We start from the raw sequence: 27,779 nt of genomic DNA, 5'->3' as shown, positions 1-27,779 counted from the left end.
GCGCCACCCAGACACATCCTGATATGCACACGTGCAGCTCAAATCTTAACCTATGAAAAGATAAAGCAGCCAGAGGTGTCATACAGTTTGGGAGGCTTTTTGGGTTATTCACGAAAGCCTTTCTTATGACCCAATCGTTTCAATTTTCAATACCCGGTTCTAGTCAACCCATGTAAAATTCCAGTTTCTGCGTAACAAAAACTATTTAACTATCAGTGTTTCTACAAAGGAAAATCAGATTTATGAAATTTCTTGGGGAAAATAGATGAATCTGGAAAGTATAATGTTCAATGAAGTGACCCAAATTCAGGAAGATAAAAAGCACAATTTCTCTCTTATATGCAGATCCTAGTTTGTAATGTATACATGTATGTGTATAGATGGGTGTAAGTGTGTGTGCAGCCTATAAAACTAGAAAGGAAACCAAAAAGAAAATAAAACTAGGTGCCAAGGAAGAGGCAGAGACAATAGAACATATATGACCCAAAAGCAAAAGGAGACTGAAGGTGAAGTTACAAACAAGGGTTGAAGTGGAAGGTGGTGGAGATATGAGCAGGTAGAGGCATCCACTAAAACAAACTTGGAAAACACCATAAGAATAGGTCATGACATCTATGTTATTTTTTTAAATAAAAGTTAAATCAGTATCGGCTATTTTATATGAGACAATGAGAAAATTTGCACCAAAATATACAAGACTGCTTGTGGTAGAATATTCTGATGGAAAATATCACGTATTGAATCAACAGGAAATATGATAGATAAATTATATATTAATATGATGATGCTGAGCCCTGATTAAAACTGTTACACAGAATACTGATAAATCTTATAAATATATTAGCTGCCACAGAAAAATACTAATTATGTCATATCTGAATCTACTCACATAAACAAAACCTAGAGGTCAGGATAAATGCCTTACTATAGGGAGAACCCGGTGATTAGAAAGGATAAATGTGTGAAGTCTTCATCTTTTAAAAATTTTCATTAACTCTTTACTTCTTAAGTGTTCACCTTTGATCTCTCAGAGCTAAACGTTTTTAATCTATGTATCTTTGTTTCTATTTCAATAAAAATTAATGCTAGATACAAAGCTATAGAGTGTCAGAAAGTACAATGAATGAAAAAATTAAACCATACACTGCAACATTGTTTAATACCAGAGAATAAGGAAGTGCCAAATGAGAAAAGGAACAGGAGATGGAAGAAGAAGAGCAAAAACAAAAAATAAACCCCACAATGAGTGGAGGTGTGTGGGAATCACAGAGGGATGAATTGAAATAGATTGCAAGAGCCACAGCAGAAACTATGTGAAAAATAAAAAATAGTGTTGGATAACATTCAGAAAAAAAGTTACATCTCAAGTTTATAAAGATGGCTGAAGAATACATAGACAACATAAGACAAAAAGACTTTTGGTTTTCCAACTCATAAATGAAGGAGATCCAAACTGTGAAGAGGTGCGAAAAAATAACATTATTTATATTAAAAAGAAAACATTTATACCACAAATCTATCCCAACATACCAGTGTTATTCCTCTACCCACACAGAGGACCTGCTATCCCTCCATCCACACAGAGAACCAGCATCCCTCCATCCACACAGAGGACCAGCTATCCCTCCGTCCACACAGAGGACCAGCTATCTCTCCATCCACACAGAGGACCAGAATCCCTCCATCACAAAGAGGACCAGCTATCCCTCCATCCACACAGAGGACCAGCTATCCCTCCATCCACACAGAGGACCAGCATCCCTCCGTCCACACAGAGGACCTGCTATCCCTCCATCCACACAGAGAACCAGCATCCCTCCATCCACACAGAGGACCAGCATCCCTCCATCCACACAGAGGACCTGCTATCCCTCCATCCACACAGAGAACCAGCATCCCTCCGTCCACACAGAGGACCAGCATCCCTCCGTCCACACAGAGAACCAGCATCCCTCCATCCACACAGAGGACCAGCTATCTCTCCATCCACACAGAGGACCAGCTATCCCTCCATCCACACAGAGAACCAGCATCCCTCCGTCCACACAGAGGACCTGCTATCCCTCCATCCACACAGAGAACCAGCATCCCTCCATCCACACAGAGGACCAGCATCCCTCCGTCCACACAGAGGACCAGCATCCCTCCATCACAAAGAGGACCAGATTTCCCCCAGGCTTACGGTTACTATTGCTGTGATACATCATAACCAAAAGCAGCTTGTGGAGGAAAGGGTTTATTTTGCTCACACTTCCACATCACTCTTCATCATCAAAGGAAGTCAGGCAAGAACTCAAACAGGACAAGAACATGGAGTCAGGAACTGATACAGAGGCCACGGAGGAGTGCTATTAACAGACTTGCTCCTTATGACTTGCTCAGCCTACTTTCTTATAGCATCCAAGACCACCAGCCCGGATGTGACACAACCTACAGTGAGCGTGGCCCTCTCCCAATCAATCACCAATCAAGAAAACGCACCACAGCCTTATCCATATGACAATCTAATGGGGTCTTTTTTCAGTTCTTCCAAAATGACTCTAGCTTGTATAAAGTTGACATAAAACTCTAGCCAGGGTTATTGACCTCTTGTCAACGTAACAAACTAATACAATATTATTTAACAATAATTTTTCATATTCTGTTCATCTCACATAAAGATCTCACATTAATAAATATCACAATATAAACTATATTACAAACATAAAAGTAAAAAACTTTACAAATTCCAACACTTTGAAATTTGATCTTTTAAAAAAATTCAAAATCATTTTTAAAATCCAAAGTCTCTGTAAAACTCCAAAATCTCTCTAAAAGTTCAAAGTCTGTCAACTGTAGACTCATGTAAAATCAACACAAGTTAAATGTTTTCTTATTCCAAGAGGGAAAAAGCCAGGCACAGGTACAATCTAAAGAAAATAAAACCAAAGCAGCGAAGTGGTGGTGCATACCTTTAATCCCAGCACTCAGGAGACAGATGTGGGTCTCTGTGAATTCGAGGCCAGCCTGGTCTACAAGAGCTAGTTCCAGGACAGGCTCCAAAAAAAGCCACAGAGAAACCCAGTCTCAAAAAAACAAAAATAAATAAATAATAATAAAATAAAACCAGCTCCAACACCCAAAGCTCGGGGTCAGACTTCTGGGATCCACTTACCACAGTCTGGGCTCCTCCTGCGGGCTTGCTGCAGCACACAACAGCTTGACCAGTAGGAAGACCCCACTCCACATCTGTTGCTGTGCTGGCTGTCCCATAGCACTGGCATCTCCAAAATGCTGGGGTTTCTTGTTTGAACTGGCCTGCACTTTGACCTAGCCTCTCCTGGGCCCCCTTCATGATACCAAGTCTCAATTCTCTTCATGCCCCTTTCAATTCCGAGGCTTCTGTTGCTATTGAAACTATACCTTCACCAATGGCTTCTCCTTGCCTCTCACAGTACCAAATTTTAGCTGTCCATGATCCCTTCATGCCTTCAAAACCAGTACCACCCGGGTGGTTCTCATACATGAGCAAGTTCTAGCATGAGGTACAACCTTGACTACCCTGGGACATGGACAGCTTCTGTGCGCTGAGACTCAGGAACCACCTCCCAGATTTCACCTCAGTGATGCTGGTCTTCTCTTCATGCCTGCTAATTCCTCACTCCAGATGACCACCATCAGTCGTCCCATCAAAGCAAAGGTTTCCCTTAGGTGATTCTGTCTCTCATTAATCACGGCTGTTTCCCCAGCTCCAGTTGATCAGAACCAGAGATTATTGATGCAAAATTGCAAAAGGGCCCCGATAGAATCCATAAGGGACTCTCAGACTTCCCTCCGAAACTTCACAATCCAGGCCTCCCATTGTCTGCCTAACTCTCAGCGGTTTTCATCTTCCGAGCTCCTGCTGATTTCTCAATATACAATAGCTTCTATAAAATTCTGAAGTTCTTCTACAGTCTTCCCAAAAGCAACACAGTCAGCTCTGTCACAACAGTTTCCCGTGATCCTCTGTCAACTTCCGCCCGTCTCAGTTAGGGTTACTATTTCTGTGGTGAAATACCATAACACAAAGCAGCTAACTGGGAGAGGAAGGGGTTTCTTTGGCTTACACATCCACAGCATTGTTCACCACTAAAAGAAATCAGGGCAGGAACTCCAACAGGGCAGGACTTGCTCTTCGTGGCTTTTTCAGCATGCATGTGCCACACTCACGCACAAATGTGCACAAGCAATACACTCACGCTTTTTTAAAGGAATTCAGCAGAGGAAGGGGGAACCAAAATATAATACGGGGTTTGATTTCAAAGCAGTTCGGGCAGCTGTATATCTAAAAGAGAGTTAATGCTGGAGAAAATATGAAATTTATATTTTCAATTTCCACATCTGCAAAACAAAGGGAAGAGCAACATATATCATAATCTTATGGTAATTGAACAACCAAATATAGGACACATAGTAAACACTTTATAAATTTTAATAATACTATTACTGTCTTTTTTAAATGGCAGGAGTGAAACAGAAGGTGTTACATGCATATAATTTTGTTCCTTAGAAGGTGGAGGCTGTCAGGAATTCAAGGCTGGCCTCTATTACATAGCAAATTTGAGACCAGTCTTAGCATAATGAATCCTCATCTCAAAACCTCAAACAAAACAAAAATAATAAATACAACGTAGTGGGATAAAATTCCATTTTTATAGTTCTCAGACCCCAAACTGACTAGGTAGGAGTATCACTTCTAAACTCGTCATCTTAACAACACTGCCATTTACTTAGCCCACAGCTGCAAGGTCAGTGCTGAGCTGGGAACAGCAGAAAGATGGTCATGGTTTTATTGGACTCATTTCTGTGCTGCTGGGTCCACTGGAGACTTACCAGTCTTAGGGAAGGAAGGGCATGAGCTAGGAGGGCTCTGCTTGGCACCATGTTTTATTTCATCTTCTAGGGGATGACTTTGGGACTAGATAGCTAAGAGGTTCCAGGAAAAGACACAAAAGACGTTCATGTGTAAGCATCTTTCAAACTTTGCCTTGTGTAAAATTTGCCATTATCCAAATCTAGACTTGGAATAGGGAAAGTTATAAAAACGTCAAGAAAATAGTCTCAAACAAAATGTGAGCAATTGCTACATACTACAAGTTCCAAAGCAGTAGCTCATTATTTTGAATACATACAGGGGATTTTGTGTATGAATTTTATGCTACAAAATTACCAAACAACTAAAATTCAGTGAAGATAGCTTTCTCTCCAAACAAATTGCTCTATTTAGAGTCTTTATATAAAATATATATAATATATACAAAACCAAGCAAATATCCACGCTTTGCTATTCTAAATATACCTTTTAAATTAATGCCTACTACTGCACAATCCAAACTATTTTCCCCACTAGACACGTCAGCCAAAGACTTACTGATAATAGTTCATCATCTAAGAAATGGTCTCTTACCCAGCCACCTTCCATCAATGATTATGTTTGCAGTCCAAATACAACTCGAATTTAGGAATGGTTTATTTCTCAGTAATATAACATAGCAACATGTGAGTGTCTAGAATGTGCAATGTGTTTTGATGGGGCTACCCATATGTTTCATATCCCATTTAAATTATTGATGTATTTTTGGAGAATATGTCTCCTGGGCAACATACTAAAAGTCATATGTCAAGACTATTGTTTTAGACTTCTTTGAGTTTTTATATTAAGTAAAAATAGACTTAGCGGGCTCAATAAGTACATTTTTATAGTTTTAATTTTTAGAATTTATTTATTTGTACTTTAAAAAGGAACAGTTAAAAACAATTCCCTGAAAGAATCTAAGTGGGAAAATACAGCCAATACCCTGATGAAGCACAGGTTTATCCAAATGAGCAAAACCTCATAGATGCTGTTGCTGACATCAGACTGACGGCTTTAGACTGTTCTGAATGCACAGCGGTAGAATTGACAATATTCAATCACATCTGTTCTTTCCTGCATATGTAAAGCAAATGTATCTTCTCCCCAAATGTTACTGATACAATCTCAGTATTATTATTTAATACTGGTTAATTAAGAGATGTGTTTTACTCACAAGTTAAGCAACAATCTAAGGGCACACATAGTCTGCCTACAGGCTCATAGCGCAAATCAAAAGTTTGGGGATGTAGCAACTGACATCTCTAAAATTCCCAAACATAAAATTCATACAATGTTCATGCAGAAAGCATGACTAAGCAGGCGGCCACAGAACCAGAACACTTGATAATGTGTAACGTCAATAGGAGGCCTCAGATTTCCAGACTCAACTCTTACCACAATCTCTACACTTGGCTTTTCCGGTTTCACTAGTGACACCAAGGTGATTCAAATCCCTGAAATTCTCATTATAGTCAAGGGTACATGCAACAACAAAGTGGTCTGGAATTTCAAATCCAACAAAGTCTTGCCTGTGTCCAACCCTTCGAGAGGTCATTCTCACTAACAAGCTTGTGACATGGGACACTTGGGAAGGTTACTGCTTGACCGAGGAAGGCAGGGTTCACATTGCTTTACCTGTGTCAATTATATTCTCGTCAAGATATTCTATCCAGGTGAAATTGAGAAGTAATCTCCAATAACTTCTATGTCCCCTGTTGTCTGATCACCACAGTAATTCCTCCCAATCGCCTAGTCATCATAATTATTTCTATTTGTGAGTAATGTGATCCCACAGTTCAGCAAAGAACAGGTGGCTTGCCTTGAGCACACAGAGGGTCACATGCAACAGCCTCCCATCGCCTTTATGAAATCTTCAGCAAGTCTTTCAGTCCTGTCCAGAATCAGCCCTAATCACAAGCTTGTTAGTGAGAATGACCTCTCGAAGGGTTGGACACAGGCAAGACTTTGTTGGATTTGAAATTCCAGACCACTTTGTTGTTGCATGTACCCTTGACTATAATGAGAATTTCAGGGATTTGAATCACCTTGGTGTCACTAGTGAAACCGGAAAAGCCAAGTGTAGAGATTGTGGTAAGAGTTGAGTCTGGAAATCTGAGGCCTCCTATTGACGTTACACATTATCAAGTGTTCTGGTTCTGTGGCCGCCTGCTTAGTCATGCTTTCTGCATGAACATTGTATTCTGGGTCCCCAAAGAGTCAGCCAGTACACATAGGCAACAGCAGCCTGAGGAGAAAGCTGGGGGATTGTTTTTGCTATCTTGAAAACTATATTAGCCTATAGCAAGCATACAACTTTTCCTTCATTTGTACTAACTTAATAGTAAGCAAATGCAAAATGAATTAAATGACACTTCAAAGTCATGGTAGATCCTTAGGGTTTGTGTCTAGAAATCATATTTTTGATGTTCAGTAACTTAATTGTCTCTATCTAATCCTAAGTAGCCCTGATAGAAGGCAGGCCTAAACTGATTGTCTTTTGCTCTTCCTCATATACATATACTTATGTCATATTATATAATATTAATTTAATACTAACTTAATTTAATATGAAATTAATATAATTGCTTTCAGAAATTTCTAACTTAGAGTTTTCTCTGAAGAAAACTTGCCTCCCAGTCATTTCCTAGTTTAAGCAACTGATACCCCTGGAAAGTCTTCTGAGCATTGAAAATGACTCATCATGTGTAGTGGCTGAACTCTTGTCTAGCCTGTCTACTAACCAGCTGCATACCGTAGTGTTGCCAGCATCATCTAGCATCTCATATATTTGCTATGTCTGATTGACTTATGAATTTCAAATGTAATTATCTATAGATATTTACTAAAACTCTGAAAACAGAAGAACAGCCTTTATCAAATGATTGGCCCAGAATACAGGCATATAAACAGAACTCTAATTATAGAAGACACAAATAATAACTGGCTTATTGAGTCACAGTATCATCCACTTGAGATTTGAGGTGGTGCAGAAAGTTGATAAAAGATCAGAGAATGGCAGACATAATTTAAAGGAGTCATAGATACAAACAGAAAATATGGCTCTGTAGCAGAAGTGTCTCTGCTGCTCTGTAAAATGTTGTCCAGAACTCTGAGTACCATTCCCGTTATGCTTCCAAAGGGTCCGTAGTCAGCAATGAGGGTAGCAGAGAATATTAGACTGTGGAGAACTCCAGTCCCAAGTCCCAGTAGAGGGATTATTAAGTAATATGCTGGCAGGCACTACAAATGATTTGATATTTTCTTGTTATTGTTGTTTCATTCTAAGTTCTCAACAGAAAAAAAATAAAGATAAAATTTACGTGGAGCAAAATGGCAAACTGGTGAAACTAAGTATTTTAGTTCCAGTGGGCAATCAATTTTCTGTTTTCTTCCAAGGGAGAAAGAAAAAGAGCCTCCTAATCTCACATAGACCTAAGGATCCTCACTCACAGTATACTGAAGTTTAAAAAGCTAGACAACCAAGTTTCATTTTGTACTCAGAATGTGGATTGCAGACTCCAAATCAGCAGGAACTATTTACATGCTTTGAGAATACACTGTATACAGTGGAGTCAATCAACTGACCTACTTATTAACACTTATTAAACCCATAACCTGTAAAGATTTGTCACTTGTATTGCTTTAATAAAATGCTGATTGGCCTGTAGCCAGGCAGGAAATACAGGTGGGGCAACCAGAACAGGAGAATTCTGGGAAAAGGAAAGGCTCAGTCTGCAGTTGTCACCCAGACGCAGAGGACACAAGATGAGAATGCCTCACTGATAAAAGGTACCAAGCCACATGGCTAAAACAGACAAGAAATATGAGCTAATTTAAGATGTAAGAGTTAATAAGAAGCCTGAGCTAATAGGCCAACCAGTTTATGATTAATATAGGTCTCTGTGTGTTTCTTTGGGACTGAATGGCTGAGGGACTAGATAGGACAGAAACCTCTGTCGACACTTTAAGGTGATGAAATATTAGAAAGACTGACATGAGACAGAAAGAAGAAATGGCAGCATTCTGGAAACTCCCATGGTGCCATGCAGATGAAGCATCACTGCCACACCCTATCTGCAGTTTCAGGAGAATGACTCAGCCACTTCAAAACAGCTTTCTTGGAAAGAAATGCATGGTCATCCAGTGAAAGCCACCAGAAAATGGAAAAGGTAATTTCAATTTAAGGAAAAACTGGAGTGCCGATAAGTCCAGAGAAAAGGAAACTTTAAGTGAGATGTCTCAGGTGCTTATTCACTGCTGCAAGCAAGCTGAAAAACAGCCATGAAAAGGGAGCAAGTCGTAGTGTTTAGTCAGTCTGTTTATAAATGCCTCTAAAGAAAACAAATCTAGACAGAACACTTTGCCCCTTGCAGTGAATTTCTCCAAGCAGTTTAAGTGGAGCCTCGACCAACATGCCAGTCAACATGGCTGCTTATCCTCACCACCCAAAGATAGAAACCTGAGGGACCACCAGGACGCTTGCTCATGTGCACAATTTTATTCACGGTCATGTCCACGGGCAAGAGTAACTCATCCCCAGGAGAGACCCATCAATACCAGCTCAACTTCCACCCCTTGTTTTGGAGCCTTGTGAGTAACATTGGTAGTCATTCTTAAAACCAAAGGAACTCCAGCAATTCTGGGAAGCCTTTGAAGATACTACAAAAGAAAACATTTCCTTAATTGGTTTCCTTTGTGTGGTATCTTGTATTCCCTCAAAATATTCTTCAATTTTATTCTAATTTCTTCATGTGAAGTTTATCAACATTTGACGTTATGTTTTTATATTGAATGCCAGTGTTCCCTTCTCCCAAAGTTCCATTATAGAAATATTAAGGAGCCAAAAGCTTCAAAACGCAACTTTTTATCTTTTTAATTTATTTGTTTAGCAAAAGTTCTATTTACCTTATAACATTAACTCAATCACCACAGGAAGCCAATGCACTGAAAGCCATTGGCCTCCTTTCCTGAGAAGGACTGAGATAGAAATGCACTCAAGGTCACCCAAGGACGTTGTGTCTGTACATGGGGTTTCTGTGCCCTGTCATAGGGCTTTCCCTCTCCTCTATGTGGTCCTGCTGCAGCTCTGCCTGAGAGCAAGTAACTTTTTTTGAGCACCTGGCTTCCCAACGTAAGACAACCGGGGTTGTGGGGTGTAATTTGCTCCAAGTTCAGGCGACTATATGAAGTTGGAATTTAAACTCTATTGCTTCATTTCTGTTTGGAGTCATTCCAGTGCTGAAGTCTGACAAACTTCTTCATGCTTTTCATTTATTATCCTAACACATTTTCAAGGGCAAATAGGCACACATAAGAGTACAGGTAGTCACGACTAAGTACCACGTGGAATAAGGTGATGACGAATACTTTCCTCTTGGTCGCCTGTATACACTAAATCAATTCTATCATTTTTTTTATTTTCTCAGGAAATCATTCATTCTCACTGTATTAGGTGGGGTTCTCTAGAAGAATATAACCAATAGGATGAACATATATTAAAAGAATGTGTTAGTATCGGCTTATATTAAAATAGTAACAATTGTTTCACACTTGGGAAGCTGAGAACCATCAGTGGTTGGCCACTGGGGATGGGTGTCTCTTCAGTAGGAGGAGACCCACTGTGAATGCCTCACATTGGAGAAGCCCAGGAGTTGCTCAGTCCATGATGCTGGGTGTTAGAAGTCACCACCTGGTGTCAAAAACCTGGGAAGTTCCTGGAGAGCTGCAAGTCCTTAGGCAAGGATGGAGGCCTGGAGACTCTGGGTCTGAGAACAGCAAAGCAGTCAGCAGCAGCAGCAGCAGCAGCAGCAGCAGCAGCAGCAGCAGCAGCAACGTGCAACATGAATCAACTCAGAGCAAAGGGGAAGGCTGAGCCAGCAAATCTGAGAGATGATCTTTCTGTCATGCCCTTTTGATCTGGGCTCCTATCAGAAGGTGCCACCCACACCATCCCATATCAATTATAGCAATCAGGGCTTTCATTTCTTTTTTAATTGTGTATTTAACTTTAATCATTAACAATTATTGCTCAACTAAATCTAAACCATTATTTATTATATTATTTATATGTAGAACGAATAATAAAAACACAGAGACAGAAATTGGGGTTCAACCAGAAAACCAGAAAACAAAGCAGCCAAGCCACTAGAGAAAGAAATCTGACCTCTACCAAGGCTGGGTGACCACAAACTAAACAGACTAAGCCTCTACCACCTCCCATTTTATATTCCCTCTAATTCTGGGATTAAAGGTATGACTTCCTAATACTGGTATTAAAGGTGTAGGCCACCATGACCTGGATTAGTTTCTGCATTGATCTTGAACTCAGAGAGATACATACGCCTCTGTCTCCCAAATCCTGGGATTAAAGGTGTGTGCCACTATTACCTGACCTCTAGTGGCTTTAGCTTTGTCTCTGGTCTTCAGGCAAGATTTATTTATTAAAATACAAATAATATACCACTATATTTCTCCTTATTGTCTAAAATAAAAAGACTATAAATAGTATAAGAAAAATTATATAAAATAAGTTCAATTGACTATATACAACATATACAGGCAATAAATACACCAACAATGTCTAGTCCATTAACATTTGACAAATTAAGAGAAAATACTCCATATCTATCCTATCTTGGTGAGTCCAAATTTTTGTACTTAATTCACTTCCTATCTTTCTGTGTCTGGCAAACAAGAAAAACTATAACTATCTAGTCTTTAACTACCTCAGAAACCCAAGAAAGAAATAATATTGAGTAAGCAGAAAGTGCAAAAAAGCAACTGCCAAACAAACCTGAGTGATAACAGAAACAGCTGACTGCCTGGACAGTCACCCACAGTTCTTATGCAACATTGGGGCATCCATTTTTAGCTGATAGGCCTAGCATATCCAACAGACTTTTTTGTAAAGAATATTCTGAAGGGCTGTCCCTCCTTGTCTTGACAATGTTGGCAGTCACTTTCTTTTGTGTGCTGCTTGTCCAATTAGGACAGCATACTGCCAGCAGTCGAGGCAAGGGGCATTTTCTTGCCCAGCGGTTTACTTTTGCCACAAAGAAAATAAATGCCATGTGGAGTTTCTTTGATGCCCATTATCTTTGATGAAATAAATTGGTACTGCCAAAAGCAGACATGTCTCGTTGTCATAAAAAGAAACCTAAGTTATTAAAACATCTCAAATGCCATATTTTGTAGATCTCTGAAGTGTTTGAAGATGACCTATCTAAAATATATCTTTGTTTGACCTTGAAAACATACTTAATGTGTCTACAATTTCAATTATACTAGGTGACTAACTGCTAACGTGCATTTCCTTATTATTCCAAATAGTTGGTAATAATAATTTTCAAGGACTAGAAATTTGCATTACATTGTTAAATGAGTTATAAACACACAACATTTTGAACAAGAGTAGAAATGTATATAAAATATGTTCCAACAAAATTAATTTCAATATACAAAATTTGTTTACAATATGCAAAAGTCCAATCCAATGTAAAACATTTAAAATTAGTAGTTGTTTTTGAAAAGTAGATTCAGTAATCTACCTTTTTATCTTATCATATCTATATCCTCCCTTTTTTTCTTTTCAGAGTAAATTCAATAATCTACCCTTTCCTCCTATCATTTATATATAGTAAATTGATTGTTTCTGGAATGGTCTAAGAATTCAGAAATGTATCTATAGCTTTGGAGGATGGATTTTTTATATTACTAAAACATAAATCATTCCCTCTTGTTCTTTTTGCTACCTTCAACTCCTACTGTGTTCTTTTCTCCTCACTCCCTATCAAATAGATATAGATATAGATATAGTAGATATAGATATATGTAAATGTATATATATATGTGTGTGTGTGTGTGTGTGTGTGTGTGTTCATAAATATATAGACACAACCTGTTGATTCCATTTGGTGTTGTCTGTATGTATATGATTTCAGAACTGGCTACTGGTATTAGACAGCCAATTAAGGGGCTCATCCCTAGCTGTCATCATCCTTTAGTGGCTTGTAGGGTTTTGTTGTTGTTTTGTTATCTAGGGGTCACCTCTGGAGATTTCCTCTTTACATATTAGCATGTCTGTTGGTATTATCATTATCTAGGTCTTATTTAGATGGCCATATTTTTAAATCTTCCCTGTCATTTCTAAGAGAAGCAATCTTATAGCAGACTTCCTGGTCCTCTGGCCCTTACAATCTTTCTTCCCCTCATCTTTGATGCTCCCTGAGCCATAGGTACAGGAATTGTGTTGTAAAGGTTTCCAGTGGACCTTGCCATCACATTATCACCTGTTCTCTGTATATTGACCAGTTATGGTTTACTCTGATGATCTCTGTCTATTGCAAAGAGAAGCTACTTTGGTGAGAGTTGGGAGCTATGCTAACAGTGGGATAAGTATTTAGAATACAGTTAGGAAGTGTGCTGGTTAATAAATTAATGGTAGTGTGTTCTCTTCTAGATCCATTATTTCACTAGCCTCAACTAGTCGGCTATGTTTCCAGCATCAGGAATGATTTTGCTTCTGTTGAGCTAGCTTTAAGTCCAGTTAAGAGAGTTGTTGGTTAGGACCAAGATATGAATGCCACTATTGCACCCTTAAGGAAATCTTGCCTTGCCAATCATAGTTGTGGTCCTAAGGCTTCACAGCTGTGTGGGACTATTGATTGCATTCCCTTGACAGGTTTCATAGCACCTTTGAGGACAATAAAAGTTACCCCCAGGGAGAAGACTTTCAAGTAAGGTCCTCAGAGTCCTGTATCCAAAGTTCACCCTGTCTTCAGCAATAGGGACTTACCTTTAATCTCTGGGAAGTGACCAAAGGCAACAGCAATAACTAATCAGGACAACACTTCATTCTGCTTTACATAGAGAACTGACAAACATGATTCCTGCTAATAGAAGGAAAAGTATGTGAATTTACCTGGACTATTGTTAATGCACTTTGGATTCGTGGGTCTTGCTCATAATCCTTGATCTTTTGCAATGTTTGCCATATCAAGTTTCTAAGTCCATCCTGTTCCTCATCACCCTGAAGCTCCCATGACATCTTCACCAAGTTATACACTATGCCATAGTATCCAATCCAGACCACCTTGGCACCTGGAAAAGTGAGGAGGAGGAGAATAATACTTTGAGAATATACTGTCTTATAGTTGCATGAAGAAAAAGACAAATTCTATTTTATTCACATTGATAATAATTAATGTTAATTAATGTAGGGAAATTGAAATTAAGAATACTCCCCAACTCAAAAATATCAAAACAGTTAGGAATTGAACTATATTAAGTTCTACTCTCAAGATTATCCTTAGAGTGAAATAATTTCATTTATTTTTAAATTACTCTTTTTACCTGGTTATAATATATTTCTATGTGGTGGTGCTTAACATAGATAATTCTGACTTAGGTAGAAACAGGACAAATAAATTTCAATAATAAAATAATAATACAGTGCTCAGAGGGGAGATAAACTAAATTTCATAAAAGAACAATATAAAAATTCTGAGCTTATGTGAAGAACTTAAATTCTCAAAAGAAAAAGAATGAACTTTCACAAAAACCACGAAAGTTTTTTTTAAAAAAAACCCAATATTTCAATAAGAATAATTACAATTTTAAAAAGTCAGCCATAATGGAACACACCCTTAATTCCATCACTCAGGCAGAAGCAGGCAGATCTCTGTGAGTTTGAGGCCAGACTGATCTACAGAGTGAGTTCTGGGACAGCCAGGGCTACATAGTAAAATCCTATATCAAAAAGAAAAAGAATTATTATTTAATTGGCATAAACTGGAGCACTAACTATGCCTGGATTCTAATTCTGCTATGTAGGCTTTCCTATTTCATCACATAAAAGGAAACGCATGATGTCAACTTGTTTAGAAGGTTCCCTACTGTCGATAGGTGAATCCCCATACATGCCCCATTTCAGACAAGGAATTTTTTTTCTACATCGCATGGTTCAGTCACAGGGGAAGAAAAGACTATAAGGTACAAAAAGTTAAGTGAGAGACTAGGAGTTGGAAAGAGAAAGAGTGTACACATTTCAGAAATTTGTGACAGAAGTTGGAGAAAAGAACCTTTCTGATTCCTCTCCCGGAGATGTTTCACTCCCTAAATCACTGGTGCTTAGGTAAGAAGTGCAAACAGGAGGCTGCAGCTAACAAGGCGTTTACAGAGCTTCTCTCCTCCCTTTGTCAACTAAATTATGTGCAATTAAGGGACTCTGGTGTTCAAAATTCTGTAACTGGAAAAAGATGGCTCTAGTAATGAATAGTAATGTTCCTCACTACAAAAACAGAATTTAATCAAGGAAAACAAATTTAATTATATGTTTTCTTTCTTGGGAGATAAACAACCCACTGTGTCCTTCAAGCAGTGGACCAGTCTGGGGAGCTACAGTGACTCACAAGAGAATTTGGAGAGCAATAAATCGTTGAAAAGATGATGTACTGGGACTGTCAGAGCAAGATTCTCGGTGAGGACTGGCAGAGGAAGGAAGGGAGCTGGGGAAGGAAAGACCTTCCATGACCTTGTCAAATCAGGCAATTTGGAGAAAGGATAGGGAAGGATGTTGGAGAATGACTGCATGTAGGAAGGTAACCCGACATAAAGGTCAGCACTGCAAATAAACGTTACACTAGATTCCTGCTTGCTGTGCATTCATGTTTGTTGCAGACTGAGTCACCATTACTAAGCCATGGCATGTTATCTGTCTCTGTATGTCACCTGTATGTCATCTCCCAAATTGGAGTGCCAGGCAACCATGGCTCTCTCCGATGTTATTTAAGACATCATTTTACAATACATCACTCCTCATCCATCCCCATCCCGCTTTCAAATAGACCACAAAATGAAAAGTAAGCGCAAACACTGGCATTCTGAGTAAATACTTAATTCTATCTTCTAAGGATAATGCAAATTATTCCTTTTGTTTAACTGTAAGTCCGTCCATCCAACAGTACATCCACACTTTAGCTGCCTCCGATCCATTCTTCTGCTCTCTTTCTATTCAGAAACTCTCTCTCCTCATGGTGAGTGTCTTGCCTTGACCTTACAAAATTATACTTATAACATATTGGAATTGTCATAGTTCTAGGAAGATAGGGATTATCGGAGTCACTCTGACATGCCTAGCACCTAGCATCACGACAGCACAATATATAAGAGGAGGCAGGGTGAAAACTACCTCCATTTGTCTAGGATGAAGGTGTTGCTTAAAACAGAGTGCTTTTGAGGGCAAAATCGAAATTGTGCTAAAAAAAAAAAAGTAGGCTAGTTGCACCAATAATAGGACTCCTGTGGAGATGTAGTTATGAGGAGAGAGAAGAGTGAAGAAGACTGAGAGGATTTCACACAGGGCTGAAGAAGAGCGTTCATATCCATAGAGGTGCTGTCGAGTAGCTAACCGCAAATGGTGTCCTATGTAACGGGTGATGTTTCAGCAAAAGAGTAATTCCACATCAATCAGTGAGCTGGGTAGCCTCAATGGGAGTTGTATAAAGTAAGCTGGGTCCTTACTGTGGTAGGCAGAAGGAGGTGAGAGGAAGACACTGGATATATCAGGGAAGGCACCCAATAAAGTCTTCGCTTTGAGTGGAGGGTATGAGGGTCAAAGAAGAAGCACACTTTGAAATTTAGAAGAGAAAAACAGTAATGAAATCACTTGCAAAACTGACACTGTTGTTTGGAAGAGCCAGTGTGGGAGATGAGGTGAAGAACCTTAGCAAAATGTGGAAGGATGAAGGAGGAGTCAGGCTTCCAGTGGCACACAGCTCCTAAGACACGGCTGATGGAAACGCAGGAAGGGAGACATGAGCGGAGCTGCTTCACACACCTGCAGAGAGTCTGTGGGATTCATTACAGGTAAAGTGCAATTTTGAGGGGCTTGGGGTTTCGGGGTTTGTTTTGTTTTGTTTAAATTCCATCTGAATTTATTTATTCATTTAGTGTGTGTGTGTGTATGTGTGTGTGTGTGTGTGTGTGTGTGTAGGCACATGCATGTCATGGTGAGCATGTGGAGTCAGAAACAACTTGAAGCAATCAATTTTCTCTTTCTACCATGTGGGTCAAAGGTGTTAAACTCAGGCCATTAGGCCTGGTGGCAAATGCCTACATCACCTGAGGCAGCTCATTTGTCCCAATTTTTAATATTTAAGTTATTTTAAAAACTGAGACTCAGATGAGAAACAGTTTTACTTTGTTTTTGTCTATGTATGTTTGTGCGCATGCAGATGCTTTATTTAAGAATGTGCTGTGCATGTGTGTGTGCATGCAGACGCTTTATCTAAGTATATATTGTGCATGTGTGTGTGCATGCAGATGCTTCATTTAAGCATGTGCTATTCATGTGTGTGTGTGTGTATGCAGATGCTTTACTTAAGCATGTGTTGTGAGTGTATGTGTGTGTGCACATGCATGTGAAGAGCAGAGAAAGGTGTCAGACCCCTCAGAGCTGAACATACAGCCATTTGTGAGCTGCCCAAACCTGAGGCAACAGAACAGCAAGTTCTCCCCAGCTGTGAAAAAAAAAATGCTTTGAATTATAAAGTAACTATCATTTGCCATAGATCCTAACTCATTTTTAACTGTTAAATCGTTTTCTGGTTTTTTTGTTCTGGGTTTTTTGTTTTGCTTTGCTTCAGTTTGGGGTTTTTTGATTTCATTGTTGTTTGTTTGTTTTGTGTTTGTTTGTTTGGACAGAGTCTCATATAGCCTAGATTGGCCTTGAATACACTATATAACCAAGACTGGCCTTGAAAATTTGATTGATATTCTCTTGGGATTACAGGTAGGTGCCACTATGCTTGAGTTTAACTCCTATCTTATTTACTTACAGACTCCCAATTTCCATGGGTTTTTTTTTTGGGTGACCCATAGCTATGTTCAAACTCTGAGAGGAGATCTCACCAGATCACCCAGCATACCCTAACACTGTTGCTCTCGAGAGGAAAAATGCTTTGGCGCATGGCCTCAGCTGCTCACACCTGCGGTTAGTTAGCCTGCTGTCCTTCACACCTGTGGTTAGTTAGCCTGCTGTCCTTCACACCTGTGGTTAGTTAGCCTGCTGTCCTTTGATCACAGCAAGGACTGTGTCCTGGAGCAAAGCTGCTCACCACAAGGCAGCCAGGAAAGAGCAAGGCAGAGAGAGATGCAGGAAAGGCCTGGAATCCTGAGAGTCTACTGCGGGAAAAGCCCCAAGCATCCAGCTCCATTCAGTTAGCTCCAGCTTCCTAGGATTCAACATCTCCCAGTGCTGTGCAGGCTGAGGACTGAGCCTCCACCACACAGGCCTCTGGTACATGCCAGATCCAAGCATTGCAGCAGAAGAGGAGGATGTCTGAATCATTGAAAAAATCACTTAGCTTTGGGGTTTTTTATCTCCTTGCTGTATATTCATTGTACATGGTCTCGTGTTACAGAAGGATATTTTCAGACAAGTATTTGATATGCTTTGGGCTTATTCCCTCCCACACTGTCTACCTGGTCATTTAACTTCCTTCCCTTTGCTCTTCCAGATAGTTTTACATTTAATTTCATATCATCGATGCATATGTGATTTTATGACTCCATATCAAAATCTAGGAAGAACAAATGAAAAGTCATAGGTGGCATTTGACTTTCTCAGAGGGACTTATCTCATTTAATACAATCATCCACAGTTGCAACCATTCTCCTGTAGACATTTATATGAAAAGGTTTCCATGTTTTTTATCTATATATTTTCTGTATCCAACCCTCTGCCGGTGAACATCTAGGTTGGCTGTGGAAGGCAGCTACTGAGAGCAGTGTTGTCATGAACGCGGGTGCCGTGTGTTCTATACACGTTCACTTGGAGTTCTTCAGAGGTTTAACTAGGTCTCACGCTAAATCTGTCTTTATGGAACCTCTATACCCTTTTCCTTTCTGGCTGGAGTATTTACAGTCCCACCATCAGTCTATGCAGATTCTCTCCTATCATCTTCCTGATTGACCTGACCACCTTCCTGACTGGATGAGAAAACTCCAACAAAGCTTGACTTTGCATCTCTTTGATGGCTGAACTTGATTCTTCATTTGTACGGCTTTTCAGAACTGCCCATTCCTTTGAACTAGCCTACTTTATTTCACAGCATTTATTGACTTGTTTGATTTCTTACGAAGGCTTTTGAGTGGTGTGAGCTTGCTTCATTGTTCCATCTGCCTGCAGTACCTCTTCCCATATTTCACGCTGTTTGAATGTCTTCAGTTAGGTGAGGTGCATTCCTTGACGTGTGCAAATAGACCCTGCTTTCTGTTGTTGCTTTCAATTCAACCTGCTAGTCTGTGTCTTTTGACTGTGGAATGGGGATCACTGATACTTAGGGTTATTGAAGGGTGTGTGCCCATTCTTGTCATCCTGTCGGCTTTTTTAGTGCCTAGTGTTTCTCTGTTTGTCATTTATTAACTGTTCTTCAGTCTTTAAGAGTGGTTCACACTTTCCTATTGCCCCATAAACAGGCTCACCTTTCTCTTTAGTCCAAAAGATTCCTTCAATGTCATCTGTAAAACTGGCTTAGTGTTCATAGATCCCTTGTTTGTTTTTGCTATGAAATCTTTTCGTGATCCTTCGATTATGACAGCTTTGCCAGATAGTCTGGATTGGTATGTATTGTCGTTCAGGGACTGAAATACAATATTTTAAATCCTTCTGGAATTTAAAGTTCCTGTTAGGACATCTACTGCTATTCTGATAGGTTTGCCTTTGTGATCTGGTGTTTCTCTTGCAGTTGTCAATATCCGTTCTTGTAGTATATATTTAGTGCTTTAACTATAAGATGCCATGGGCTGGTTCTATTTTCATTTTGTCTGTTTGGGAATTCTCGTTTTGCCTGTTGTGCCCAGGTGTGTACCTCCATGCATAGACTTGAGAAATTTTCTCTTATGGCTTTTTAAAAAATGTCTTCTATGTCTTTTACATAAAATTCTTTTTCTATTTCTGTGTCCACAATTCATAGACTTGGTTTGATCTTAGTGCCCTACAAATCTCATGATCTGTGTGTACTTCCTTATTAATCTAACTTTGTCATTATCTGAATACTCAATTCATCTCTCTTGTCTTAAGTCCCTTGATCCATTTTGTTGCAGAGGCTTTCTTATCTTTTTTATTCAACATCCTGTACTTTTTATTTCCAGTCATTTATACTGATTTTTCACTATTTCTGTATGATGATTCAATTCAACTTTTATATTAATTTCTTCTTTTCTTTCTGTTGTTGAGGTTCTCTTGAAATTCATTCAAGGGTGCATTTGTGACTTCATAGATTTATTTGAGCAAACATAAAATTATTATTTTAAATTCTTGCCTGGGACACCAACTAATTTACTCTCATTAGAGTGCACTTCTGTAAGTCTCGGAGGAGTCACATTGCTTTGGTTTTTCATGTTTCTCATATTCATACATTGATGTGGGAGTCCCCTCTGTGTTGCTTGTATTGGTTAATGAATAAAGAAACTGCCTTGGCCTGATAGGGCAGAATTTAGATAGGTGGAGAAGACAGAACTGAATTCTGGGAGGAAGAAAGCAGAGTCAGAGAGACGCCATGGATCTGCCACCATGTCTGCCAGTAAGACATGTTGCCGAAACTTAGCCAGTAAGCCACTGCCACATGGCGATACACAGAATAATAGAAATGAGTTAAACTAAGATGTGAGAGTTAGTCAATAGGAAGTTAGAACTAATGGGCCAAGCAGTGTTTTAATTAATATAGTTTCTGTGTGATTATTTCAGTTCTGGGCAGCCGGGATGAACAAGCAACCTCCTTGCAACAATACATTGATATTTTCAGATATGGAGTTGGATTGTTGGTTGGCTATGTCTTTTAACCACCCTCGTTCACTCAGTGGAAGTGTTTACAACATTCAAAATGTTTAGGAGGGGCTTGGTTTGAGTAAAATTAGGTTTTCATTTTTCTTTGCTAAACTGGGAATCTAAGTCACTAGTTAGATCATCAGCACCAGGATCAATATCTAATATTCCCAGGAGAAAAGAATAGTTTCTATAAGAACAACTATCAAAGGAGAGTGCTACCATGAAAAGGCAGTAACCATCAAATAAAAAAAATGATCACCTCCTTATCTCAAATCATTTTAGGAAGTAGAGGAGCACTTGTAGTACTGTGTACACTGAGGTATTAACTATTGTGTGTGAGTGGAGGGAAAAGAGAGGAAGACTAGTAGTTAGGACTGGAACAGTAGAGAAACAAAGAAAAGAGAATGATAGATAGACATGGAAAACAGGACCGAGGAGCCGGTTCTGCCACCAAGGTTAAGATTCACAACCAAAAGTGGGAAACAGCAGGGACAAGGGAGGGAGAAGAGGTGTCTCTCACTAATGGGAGCTTAAAGGAGCTGGAGAAAAAATACAAGCTGATAACCTAAAACAATCCCAGCTTTCAGGAGTCTGAGATATGAAGAATCGCAGATTAGGCCGTTCTGTGTTCCTTGGATAAGCTTATCATCATCGTCATCATCATCATCATCATCATCATCTTTTTTTGGTTTTTTTTCTTCGAGACAGGGTTTCCCTGTAGTTTCTAGAGCCTGTCCTGGAACTAGCTCTTGTAGACCAGGCTGGCCTCGAACTCAGAGATCCGCCTGCCTCTGCCTCCCAAGTGCTGGGATTAAAGGCGTGCACCACCACCGCCCGGCTTTCATCATCATCATCTTCATCATCATCACCATCATCATCACCATCATCATCACCATCAACATTAGCACCATTGTCATTACCATCAACATCAACACCATAGCCATCATCATCACCATCATCATCACCATCATGTAAACAAAGGAAAAGAAAAAAACAGAAAGGAAAAAAATAAAAATAAGCAAGTGTTCTGGTAACTTGACATTGGTTACTGAATAAAGCACACAAATAGAAGAGAAGGGCAGAGTGTAGACAGAAGTTTCTCTCCTGCCTGGTCCTGCAGCTATTCAGTCAAAAAAAACAGAGGCTTATATTAATTATAAACTGTTTGGCCTACTGTTCAGGCTTATTATTAACTAGTAATTATGATCTAAATTTACCCATAATTCTTTGTCATGTGGCTTGATATCTTTTCTCAGTAAGTCATTACGGCATTCTCATCTGGCTTTTTCTGTGTCTGGCTGGTGACTAATTCTGGTTGCCCCCACCTATACTTCCTGCCTAGCTACTGGCCAATCAGGATTTTATTAAACCAATATGAGTGATACATCTTTAATCCCACAGCAGGAGAGAGATGAATGTGGACTCAGACTCCTAATGAAGTCTCTTGCCTGCTTAGCATCCAGATTCCCAGTGTTCTTCCTGGGCTTCCAGATGCTGTCACGCCTGTGGGAGGGCAGATCACAGATTCTACCTGGGCCCATCAATGAGAAGTTTTCTACAGGGAGGGCTTGGAATACTGACTCCTCCCCCCAGGAGGTTCTCAGTGTCTATCATATGTGATTGTAGACTGTGTCTCAATCCTCCTGCTGACTCTGGATCTAACTGGACTTCCACCTCACCAAATACTATGTGGTTCTGATTCTGCTTCTTTTCTATAATCTAGAAGTCCTGGTGTCCAGGTTTTACTATCTACTTTCACTCTGGGTTTGCCTGGTTGTAATCCACAGAGGGTCTAGGAAAAACACACTGCCTCCTGGAGGAGGGTCTTTTTTTTAAAATGACTTCTCATCCTTTCTTCAGCCTAGAAGGGAGGTTCTTCCTCTTAGGCCAGGGCCCCTCCTCCCTCGGCCAGTGCCTTAGACAACTTCTGTGTCCTTCCTCTTTCTTTTGTCTTTAAAGTGTCTGTTAATGAATGTGTAGTGCTCATTTTCTGAAGTTCTCCATCATGACTCCTGCCTTCTGGTGTTGCATTTCTGCTTCCCTAAGAGGGAAGAGTTTTCATATGCACTGACCCCTCAGAGATGGACACCTGATTTATAATTTCCCATTTTATTTTGCTACTTAAGACAGTGATATTTAGCTTTTACCCATCTCTTCTTATAGCTGTTATCCAATATTCCAGTTTATTACCTGGAGATTCTAATCGATCATACCTGCATGTGGTTCTTCAGCTTCTTTTCTCTTGTCCCTACTCCTTTGATCCTCCTCCTGCCTCAGTCTCCCAAAGAGCTGATATGCTCCCATACCCACGTCCTAACCTTTTGACCTTATAAAAGAATGGCTAAAATATGTACAGACCACTTTTTTCTACACATTTAAGTTATTAATTGAAGACAAAATATTTTATAAGATTGCAGTAGTTCACATCAAATTGAGTATGATTTGGTTTTATAGTCCTCAATCTCAAAAACAAATCTATAAAATTGATTCTGATAATTGTGTTCTCAAACTCAAAATTCTTTTAAAAAAAATTCCTTACTTTTTTAAAGTAAGCTGTGTAATCTCCACTAGAGTATTGCTGATAGACAACATCAATGAGAAGAATCTATTATGTCTAGTGTACCGACAGCTAACGATGGGGTTGACCTTTTGGAGACAGATGGCGTGCACTGGAGCTGTCGCAGAAAGCCTTCTCATCTGCACATCTAGACACTTCCCGTGAAGCATGCCCGCCACAAAACTCCTAATCCAGGGACCAAGCACAACATGAGGCAGACTTCCGTCCTGCTATAGGAGACTCTAGGGCAGCTATCAACTGCACCACTTTGAATAAACAGAGAGAAGCAGTGTCTGCGTGTGCAACTAAGCAGGCAGTGCCTCAGGAGAAGGGAGAAAACGGAACCAAACTGTGAGTTCTCAGAATTTATTAAGAATCCATGCCATTTGGAAGCCAGTATTAGGAGCGCTCTTTTATAATAATGTTTTGTTTTAGTGACTGGATTCATCATGGTCTTTAATTGACATTCTGGATATATGGACCCCAAACAGTCAGCAACCGGGGAACACAAATGTTTCTATGTGTTTGAGTACAGTCTTTATGGTTTTGACAATAAACTCTACATTGTGCAATCGAAGCATGGCTGAAAGGCAACTCAAACGTGTGATGAAGTTCAGAGTGCCGCCTTTATTAAATGCCATGAAGTCTGAAACCGATGAGAGCAAACTAAGATGTGAGAAAACGGAACAAGGCTCACCAGCAAGCTCCGCACTGACAAATGCAGAGCCGAGGCGTTCTGCCAGCCACTGCTCTCTGCGCCAATGAAAATTACATCAGAGCCTTTGGAACATATTCTAGTGGGAAAAGCGGGTATGAAGAAAGTAAGCAAAGCTGCATCAGTTTGCAGCGGTGCGACAAGAGTCGCAGATGATAGCGTGACAATGACTCGAAGAGAAAGCTGCTCAGCTAACTGTCCAAGAACCCCAGAAAAGTCTGCCCAGCAGGAGATGGAGAGCGCAGAGGCTTTGGTTCTGAGGCAGCTTACGCGTTAAGAGAAATAGAGGAAAGGATTTTCTGGTTTGAAAAAAAAATGTCTTCTTACTTGGAGGGGCCGTGGAGGTAGCTCAGTGGGCAAAGGTGCTGGCTGCTAAGCTAGATGCGGTGACTTTGAGCCCAACAACTCATAGGATGGAAGGAGGAAACCAATTCCCCCAAATTGTTCTCCAACCTCCACTAGCACACCATGATACACTCGTGAACACGCATGCCTGCGCACACACATACAGATAGATAAACAATTTTTTCAAAAGGATCTGCTTGCTTTGTAAAGGTAATCCATGATTTGAAAATGTGATTTCCCATGGGTGAACTGAGCCACATAAAATCAGTTCAACCTCTGGAAATGCCGGAGAGGAGGCCAAGCCATTCTGCTAGCTGTCTAAGAGGCACAGTAAGAACTGTGAATAATAAAGCCTGGGGAACCCCCGAAGCTGCGTGTACTCTTAGTGCCCATCACTCATTGTTACTAGAGGAAAATGCACCCATACAACCCCACCCTCAGAAGACAGGAGGGATGGAGAGCTTAGTACACTCCCTGGCTCTGCTTTATGCACCCTTTTGGGGGGGAGACCGCCAGTTATAACTTGTATCCTTCCGTAATGAAGGATGGGTGGTTTTGTTAATTTTTTGAGTCCTTTAACAAAATACTGTAGTCAGACCTTTTCATTGAGACCACCAATTCCCCAATAATGACACAGAGACTTATTAGTAATTATTGACCCATAGCTTCAGCTTGTTGCCAACTAGCTCTTACAAATTAAATTAACCCATTTTATCAATCTATTTTGTTTGGTCTTGTGACTTTATTAGTTTACTCTGTACTGTCCATGCTGCTTCCTCTCTGTCTGGCAAGTCCTTCCTTCTTCTTCCCAGTATCCTGTGTGCCTGAAAATCCTGCCTTGCTATTGGCCATTCGGCTTCTTACTAAACCAATCAGAATGATACAACTTTATGGTATGCAAAGAGATTATTCCACAGCAAAATAATAAGTGCAAGAGTTGAGATATTCTTGGGGACTCCCAAACTTCATGTAGGTATGAACAGGGACAGACAAGAGTATGTAAAAGAAGGTTGCTCTTTTGGTTGCATAATATAATCACTCCAGAATATTATTACACTAGAACAATGATATTATACATATATAATACATTTAACGTAATAGTATCAAAAGTTATTTTCCATATATAATCACGTTTGATTACTACTACACATCTTAAGCAAGTATGCAACACTGTAATGATGTGGGATGTCCTTCTGTATATGTGTTGCTTTTATTGGTTGATGAATAAAGCTGCTTTGGCCAATGGCTTAGCAGAGTAAAGCCAATCATAAATATGAACAGAGATATAGAGAGAGATTAGGCAGAGTCAAGGAGACACCAGCCAGCTGCTTAGAAAACAAAACATGTGGAAAATGAGGTAATGCCATGGCCATGTGGCAATGCATTGACTAATAGAAATGGCTTAATTTAAGATGTAAGAGCTAGCTAGAAATACGCCTGAACCGTTGACCAAACATTGTTATAATTAATATAGTTTCCATGTGATTATTCGTGTCTGGGAGGCCAGGAAATGAAAGTGCAGTCTCTGTCTACAAAATAAATTAAAGAGAACCATCCTTATAAATATACTCATCATTTTTGCAGGTAATGCTAGATGCCAAAGACAAAAAATCAGCAGATTCTTTTATTAGAATGTGATAGTTGACTGGAATAAGATACCAAGTACTGAGCCAAAATGTTCATGAATAATTAAGAAAGTGAGTAGAACATGCCTTACTTAAATTTCATAATCTTTTCCAACTATAAATTATGGAAATCTGTTAATTAAAAATAATTATTTTCTGAAATTGCAATTGAGAAGGACAAGAATGGTTTATTTTTTATCAGGACCAACTGTGATTCTTACAAATAAACTTAAAAATACCAGACTCCTATCCTAATTCCTTGATTTCCTTTAAATGCTACCATGAGATTATCTCAACAGAAACAGGTAATTTCACAATTACCTGTTATATCCCAAGATAAAAAAGGAAAAAAAGGAGAATATTTTAAGACAACCTTGGGAAGTAAAGCAAAGTAATAAAAATGTAATGGTTATAGGTATGTTACATAAAACAACAATAAAAAAAAGTCTTTCATGGACTGGGAAATGGCTCAGTTGGTAATGTACTTGCTGTGCAAACATGAACACCCGGGGTTAGATCCCATGAGCCCCCAGCACAGCTTGTAACCCCCTCCCAGCACTGAGGGCAGCGGAGACAGATGGAGTCACTGGCCAGACAGTCCAGGTAAGGCTCAAACTCCATTCAGTGAGAAACACTGTCCCAAAACCTAAGCAGAGAATGATTGGAGAACAATATCCAGTCAGCCTTTGTCCCTGTATATATAGATGCACATGTCCACACTAACGAGTTCACACACATCCCCCCCTCCACTTCTCTCTTTCAAAAATCTATAATCCTGAATAGACTGAGATTCTGAAAGATAAGTTTCCTAAAATTCAGAACTTGATGACAGAGAATGTTCATCTTGAGTTTCAGGCATGCAAATTTTCTGATACCAAGTCATGTCCAACAAACTGGTGTTTTTGTTTGTTTGTTTGTTGTCTTGTTTTTTATCTGCATCTGTCCTTGCTATGCATCCCTCTCCCATTCTTACATAAATCTCTCACCAACTGTCTTATTTATCATTCTTTCTGATCAGCAGATACTTTGGGATCTCACAAACAAAAGATGGTGACATTAGAGCAAGCGCACAACAGGAAAGCCTGCATCCTCTGGTTTATGCTGGAAGAAACACAGATACTGAGAGAAAGGTTTCTGCATGCTGGGAAGTGGGAATTTAACCACACCAACACCAGAAGGAAGGATGGAACCATTTACATTGCAATCTCTCCCCCAAGCACAGCATTATAAAACTGGAATGCAATAGTCAGCTAAAGCATCCCCAGGAGAAGGAAAAGGACATCTAAATCCAGGAAGCCCACAGGATTCAAAAATTTGTACAAATAAATGCACACCATGGCACACTACATTTGAATGGCAACAAGAGAAAAATTCCTTGTCATGTACAAGGTGGATACCAGGAGACTAGTGAGTGCCAGAAGACTAGAGAGTGAGTGCCAGGAGACTAGTGAGTGAGTGCCAAGAGAGACACTAGTGAGTGAGTGCCCAGAGACTAGACTAGTGAGTGAGTACGAGGGGACTAGTGAGTGAGTACCAAGAGAGAGACTAGTGAGTGAGTACCCGGAGACTAGTGAATGCCAGGAGACTAGAAGCAGAATTTTCAGACACCATCCTGAGGAGAAAGGAGAAGAATGCTATGTTCCATGTACTAGAAAAATAACTGTTAATCACTACCATTATATCTACAAAATTGGACTCCCAAAAATGAGAAACAGAGGGCTAGAAAAGGATTTAGTAGTTAAAAACAATTGCTGCTCTTCCAGAAGACCTGAATGTTTCCCAGCAACCACATCCGGTAGCTCGCGGCCATCTGTAACTCTGGTACCAAGAGA

At 39.8% G+C, this 27,779-nt stretch overlaps 1 protein-coding gene across 1 annotated transcript in view; it reads right to left on the bottom strand.

The window, feature by feature from the left end:
- Positions 1-27,779, bottom strand: part of Tmem232 (transmembrane protein 232) — a 237,768-nt gene that overhangs the window by 132,644 nt on the left and 77,345 nt on the right. The window contains exon 10 of the mRNA XM_038341007.2: positions 13,797-13,975. Within this exon, the coding sequence (XP_038196935.2) occupies positions 13,797-13,975 (179 nt within the window). The remainder of the gene's footprint in view (positions 1-13,796; positions 13,976-27,779) is intronic.

This window comes from Arvicola amphibius, chromosome 8 (assembly GCF_903992535.2).
Source record: "Arvicola amphibius chromosome 8, mArvAmp1.2, whole genome shotgun sequence".
Lineage (NCBI taxonomy): Eukaryota > Metazoa > Chordata > Mammalia > Rodentia > Cricetidae > Arvicola > Arvicola amphibius.
The sequence above is the reverse complement of the archived record's forward strand: the minus strand, read 5'-3'. Positions and strand labels throughout refer to the sequence as shown.